This window comes from Macrobrachium nipponense, chromosome 12, assembly GCF_015104395.2.
Source record: "Macrobrachium nipponense isolate FS-2020 chromosome 12, ASM1510439v2, whole genome shotgun sequence".
NCBI lineage: Eukaryota > Metazoa > Arthropoda > Malacostraca > Decapoda > Palaemonidae > Macrobrachium > Macrobrachium nipponense.
Window position 1 is genome coordinate 53,063,464 of NC_087205.1, and position 6,084 is coordinate 53,069,547.

Below are 6,084 nucleotides of genomic sequence, written 5' to 3' on the forward strand. Positions count from 1 at the left end.
GCAACCAGCCCAAAGCTGATACTTGCCTCCAAAAGCTGCCAGTTGAAACCAGCCAAAGATGCAGGCTGCCTCCAAAGGGCCAGTGGCAACCAGCCAAAGCTGGATGCTGCCTCCTAAAAGGACCGGTTGCACCAGTCCAAAAGCCTGATGCTGCTCCTCCAAAGAGGCCAGTGAATCAGCAAAAGCTGATGCCTAGCCTCCAAAGTTGGCCAGGCACCAGCCAAAGCTGATACTGCCTTCAAAGAGTTTACCGGATGTACCTAACCAAAGCTGATGCTGCCTCCGAAGAGGCCAGTGCACCAGCCAAAGGTGATGCTGCCTCTGAAAGGGCCAGTGCACCAGCCAAAGCTGATGCTGCCTCCAAAGAGGCCAGTGTACCAGCCAAAGCTGATGCTGCCTCCAAAGAGGCAAGTGCACCAGCAAAAACTGATGCTTCCTCGAAAGCTGCCAGTGCAACAGCCAAAGCTGATGCTGCCTCTGAAGAGGCCAGTGCAAACGCCAAAACTGATGCTGCCTACGAAGATGCCAGTGAAACATCCAATGCTGATGATGCCTCCAAAGAGGCCAGTGCACCAGCCAAAGTTGATGCTGCCTCTGAAGAGTCTAGTGCACCAGCCGAGGCTGATACTCCCTCCAAGGAGGCCATTGCACCAGCCAAAGCTAATACTGCCTCCGAAGAGGCAAGTGCACTAGCCGAAGCTGATGCGGCCTCTGAAGAGGCCAGTGAGCTAGCCAAAGCTGATGCTGCCTCAGAAGCTGCATGTGAACCAGCCAAAGCTGATGCTGCCTCCAAAGAGGCCAGTGCACCAGCAAAAGCTGATGCTGCCTCTGAAGAGGCCAGTGAATCAGCCAAATCTGAAACTGCCTCCGAAGCTGCCACTCAACCGAAAAAGCTGATGCTGCCTCCGCAGAGGCCAGTGCACCCGCCAAAGCTGATGCTGCCTCTGAAGAGGCCAGTGCACTAGCCAAAGCTGATGCTGCCTCCAAAGCTGCCAGTGAACCAGCCAAAGCTGATGCTGCATCCGAAGAGGCCAGTGCACCATCCAAAGCTGATGCTGCCTCCGAAGAGGCCAGTGAAACAGCCAAAGCTGATGCTGCCTCTAAAGAGGCCAGTGCACCAGCCAAAGCTGATGCTGCCTCTAAAGAGGCCAGTGCACCTGCCAAAGGTGATGCTGCCTCTAAAGAGGCCAGTGCACCAGCCAAAGGTGATGCTGCCTCTAAAGAGGCCAGTTAACCAGCCAAAGCTGATGCTGCCTCCGAAGAGGCCAGTGCACCAGCCAAAGCTGATGCTGCCTCTGAAGAGGCCAGTGAAACAGCCAAAGCTTATGCTGCCTCCAAATCTGCCAGTGCACCATCCAAAGCTTATGCTGCCTCTGAAAAGGCCAGTGTACCTGCCAAACCTGATGCTGCCTCCAAAGAGGCCAGTGCACCAGCCAAAGCTGATGTGGCCTCCGAAGAGGCCAGTGCACCAGCCAAAGTTGACGCTGCCTCTGAAGCTGCCAGTGAACCAGCCAAAGCTGATGCCTCCTCCGAAGAGGCCAGTGCACCAGTCAAAGCTGATGCTGCCTCCGAAGCTGCCAATGAACCAGCCAAAGCTGAGGCTGATTCCAAAGAGGCAAGTGCACCTGCCAAATCTGATGCGGCCTCCGAAGAGGCCAGGGCACCAGCCAAAGCTGGTGCTGCCTCCGGAGCTGCCATTGAACCAGCCAAAGCTGATGCGGCCTCCGAAGAGGCCAGTGCACCAGCCAAAGCTGATGCTGCCTCCGAAGAGGCAAGTGCACCAGCCAAAGCCGATGCTGCTCCAAAAAGGCCAGTGCACCTGACAAAGCTAATGCTGCCTCCGAAGCTGCCTGCGCACAAGCCAAATTTGATGTTGACTCCGAAGAGGCCAGTGCACCAGACAAAGCTGATGCTGCCTCTGAAGAGGCTAGTGCACCAGCCAAAGCTGATGCTGCCTCCGAAGAGCCTAGGGTACCAGCCAAAGCTGATGCTGCCTCCGAAGCTAACAGTACACCAGCCAAAGCTGATGCTACCTCCTCTATGGCCAGTGCACCAGCGAAAGCTGATGCTCCTCTGAAGAGGCCAGTGAACCAGCCAAAGCTTATGCTGCCTCTGAAGAGGCCAGTGCACCAGCCAAAGCTGATGCTGCCTCCAAAGCTGCCAATGAACCATCCAAAGCTGATGCTGCCTCCAAAGAGGCCAGTGCACCAGCCAAAGCTGATGCTGCCTCCGAAGAGGCCACTGTACAAGCCAAAGCTGATGCTGCCTCCAAAGCTGCTAGTGCACCAGCCAAAGCTGATGCTGCATCTAAAGAGGCCAGTGCACCAGCCAAAGCTGTTACTGCCCCCGAAGAGGCCAGTGTACCAGCCAAAGCTGATACTGCCTCTGAAGAGGCCAGTGCACCAGCTAAAGCTGATACAGCGTCTAAAGAGGCCAGTGCACCAGCCAAAGCTGATGCTGCCTCCGTAGCTGCCAGTGAACCATCCAAAGCTGATGCTGCCTCCAAAGAGGCCAATGCACCAGCCAAAGCTGATGCTGCCTCAAAAGCTGCCAGTGAACCAGCCAAAGCTGATGCTGTTGTCGAAAAGTCCAGTGCACCAGCCAAAGGTGATGCTGCTTCCTAAGAGGACAGTGCACCAGGCAAAGCTGATGCTGCATCCTAAGAGGCCAGTGCACCAGCCAAAGCTGATGCTGCCTCCGAAGAGGCCACTCTACAAGCCAAAGCTGATGCTGCCTCCATAGCTCCTAGTGCACCAGCCAAAGCTGACGCTGCATCTGAAGAGGCCAGTGTACTAGCCAAAGGCGATGCTGCCTCCGAAGCTGCTAGTGCACTAGCCAAAGCTGATACTGCTCTCGAAGAGGCTAGTGTATCAGCCAAAGCTGATGCTGCCTCCGAAGAGGCCAGTGCTCCAGTTAAATCTGATACTGCCTCCAAAGAGGCCAATGCACCAGCCAAAGCGGATGCTGCTTCTGAAGCTGCCAGTGAACCATCCAAAGCTGATTATGCCTCCAAAGAGGCCAATGCACCAGCCAAAGCTGATGCTGCCTTCGAAGCTGCCAGTGCACCAGCCAAAGGTGATGCTGCCTCCGAAGAGGCCAATGCACCATCCAAAGCTGATTTTGCCTCCAAAGAGGCAAGTGAACCAGCCAAAGCTGATGCTGCCTCCGAAGCTGCTAGTGCACCATCCATAGCTGATGCTGCCTCTGAAGAGTCCATTGAACCATCCAAAGCTGATGCTGCCTCCTAAGAGGTCAGTGCACCAGGCAAATCTTATGCTGCCTCCTAAGAGATCAGTGCACCAGCCAAAGCAGATGCTGCCTCTGAAGAGTCCATTGAACCATCCAAAGCTGATGCTGCCTCCAAAGAGGAAATGGCACCAGCCAAAGCTGATGCTGCCTCTGAAGCTGCCAGTGCACCATCCATAGCTGATGCTGCCTCCTAAGAGGCCAGTGCACCTGCCAAAGCTGATGCTGCCTCTGAAGAAGTCAGTGAACAAGCCAAAGCTTATGCTGCCTCCGAAGAGGCCAGTGCACCAGCCAAAGCTGATGCTGCCTCCGAAGAGGCCAGTACACCAGCCAAAGCTTATTGCTACCTCCGAAGCTGGCAGTGTACCATCCAAAGCTGATGCTGCTTCCAAAGAGGCCAGTGCACCAGCCAAAGCTGATGCTGCCTCCGAAGAGGCCACTGTACAATCCAAAGCTAATGCAGCCTATGAAGCTGCCAGGGAACCATCCAAAGCTGATGCTGCCTCCAAAGAGGCCAATGCAACAGCCAAAGCTGATGCTGCCTGCGAAGCTGCCAGTGAACCATCCAAAGCTGATGCTGCCTCCGAAGAGGCCAGTGCACCAACCAAAGCTGATGCTGCCACCGAAGCTGCCAGTGCACCAGACAAAGCTGATGCTGCCTCCGAAGAGGCTAGTGCACCAGCCAAAGCTGATGCTACCTCCTCTGAGGCCAGTGCACCAGCCAAAGCTGATGCTGCCTCTGAAGAGGCCAGTTCACCAGCCAAAGCTAATGCTGCCTCGTAGAGGCCAGTGCACCAGCCAAAGCTTATTGCTGCCTCCAAAGCTGCCAGTGAACCATCCAAAGCTGATGCTGCCTCCAAAGAGGCCAGTGCACCAGCCAAAGCTGATGCTTCCTCCGAAGAGGCCACTGTACAACCCAAAGCTGATGCTGCCTCCAAAGAGGCAAATCTTATGCTGCCTCCTAAGAGGTCAGTGCACCAGCCAAAGCTGATGCTGCCTCCGAAGCTGCCAGTGCACCATCCATAGCTGATGCTGCCTCCTAAGAGGCCAGTGCACCTGCCAAAGCTTATGCTGCCTCTGAAGAGGTCAGTGAACCAGCCAAAGCTTATGCTGCCTCCGAAGAGGCCAGTGCACCAGCCAAAGCTGATGCTGCCTCCGAAGAGGCCAGTACACCAGCCAAAGCTTATTGCTGCCTCCGAAGCTGCCAGTGAACCATCCAAAGCTGATGCTGCCTCCAAAGAGGCCAATGCACCAGCCAAAGCTGATGCTGCCTCCGAAGAGGCCACTGTACAAGCCAAAGCTGATGCTGCCTCCGAAGCTGCCAGTGCACCAGCTAAAGCTGATGCTGCCTCCAAAGAGGCCAATGCACCAGCCAAAGCTGATGCTTCCTCCGAAGCTGCCAGTGAACCATCCAAAGCTGATACTGCCTCCGAAGAGGCCAGTGCACCAGCCAAAGCTGATGCTGCCACCTAAGCTGCCAGTGAACCAGCCAAAGCTGATGCTGCCTCCAAAGAGGCTAGTGCACCAGCCAAAGCTGATGCAGCCTCCGAAGAGGCCAGTGCACCAGCCAAAGCGGATGCTGCCTCCAAAGAGGCCAATGCACCAGCCAAAGCTGATGCTGCCTTCGAAGCTGCCATTGCACAGCCAAAGGTGATTCTGCCTCTGAAGAGGCCAGTGCACCAGCCAAAGCTGATGCTGCCTCCGAAGCAGCCAGTGAACCAGCCAATGCTGATGCTTCCTCCTAAGAGGCCAGTGCACCAGCCAAAGCTGATGCTGCCTCCGAAGAGGCCAGTGCGCCAGCCAAAGCTAATGCTGTCTCCAAAGCTGCCAGTGCACCAGGCAAAGCTGATGCTTCCTCCTAAGAGGCCAGTGCACCAGCCAAAGCTGATGTTGCCACCGAAGAGGGCACTGTACAAGCCAAAGCTGATGCTGCCTCCGAAGCTGCCAGTGCACCAGCCAAAGCTGACGCTGCATCTGAAGAGGCCAGTGCAACAGCCAAAGCTGATGCTGCGTCCGAAGCTGCTAGTGCACTAGCCAAAGCTGATACTGCCCCCGAAGAGGCCAGTGTACCAGCCAAAGCTGATGCTGCCTCCGAAGAGGCCAGTGCACCAGCTAAAGCTGATGCAACCTCCGAAGAGGCCAGTGCACTATCCAAAGCGGATGCTGCCTCCTAAAATGCCAGTGAACCATCCAAAGCTGATGCTGGTCTAGCCACAGGCAGACAAATACAAGTATTTATGCATGTATGCGTTACATAAAAGAGGGATATATGAACAATATGTTTAGATATCGTTGTAATGTGATATGCTGTGACATTTCTTAGAATGTAGGGAGTCATCATTTAACTTCCCTTGGAGACAGAGTGCCCGAACTGACGAGCTTTGGAAATGCTGATGTGTCTTTTTGGGTGGCGTGATATCAAAATTGCTGTCTTAGCAGATCAGTGCCTGTCCTGTCACTATGGGCGCTTGATACAGAGGTGAACAATGTGTGTGATTTCGTACGTGCGTGCAAGCTTCTTTTCCTACAAAATGAGAATGTAGGATTACCATGGTCAGAGATCCTTACAGAGGTGGCAGAAGCCAAGATGGCCTCTGCTAAAGTACATTTTGAAAAGTGTTTGTGCATGCTGTGTTGAATGGGTAAGCATACTTATTTTGGCCAAAAGTGTGGCTTGTCTGTATTTTGAATATTTATTTCAAAGATGTTCTATTTTATATAACCTTTTGATTTGATTTGTAATCTTATGCTTATCAAGGTGTTCTCCTGTCTTCTAAAAGGCGATTCTGAGAAAGGGGAACTGATCTGAGAAAGGGGAATTGAATATGGTGACTTAAT

At 54.0% G+C, this 6,084-nt stretch overlaps 3 protein-coding genes across 3 annotated transcripts; all 3 read left to right on the forward strand.

The window, feature by feature from the left end:
• Nucleotides 1-254: 254 nt before the first annotated feature.
• LOC135224807 (polysialoglycoprotein-like) lies at nt 255-3,248 on the forward strand. Its single transcript, XM_064264131.1, has 5 exons — nt 255-840; nt 912-1,205; nt 1,263-1,775; nt 2,080-2,607; nt 2,665-3,248. Exons 1-5 carry the CDS (start codon nt 255-257, stop codon nt 3,246-3,248), a joined length of 2,505 nt encoding a protein of 834 aa, XP_064120201.1.
• A 181-nt stretch (nt 3,249-3,429) lies between these two features.
• Nucleotides 3,430-4,029, forward strand: LOC135224808 (polysialoglycoprotein-like). Its single transcript, XM_064264132.1, has one exon. It carries the CDS (start codon nt 3,430-3,432, stop codon nt 4,027-4,029), a length of 600 nt encoding a protein of 199 aa, XP_064120202.1.
• A 246-nt stretch (nt 4,030-4,275) lies between these two features.
• LOC135224809 (polysialoglycoprotein-like) lies at nt 4,276-5,420 on the forward strand. Its single transcript, XM_064264133.1, has 2 exons — nt 4,276-4,687; nt 5,110-5,420. The coding sequence occupies exons 1-2, from the start codon at nt 4,276-4,278 to the stop codon at nt 5,418-5,420; spliced, it is 723 nt and encodes a 240-aa protein (XP_064120203.1).
• The last annotated feature ends 664 nt before the right edge of the window (nt 5,421-6,084 follow it).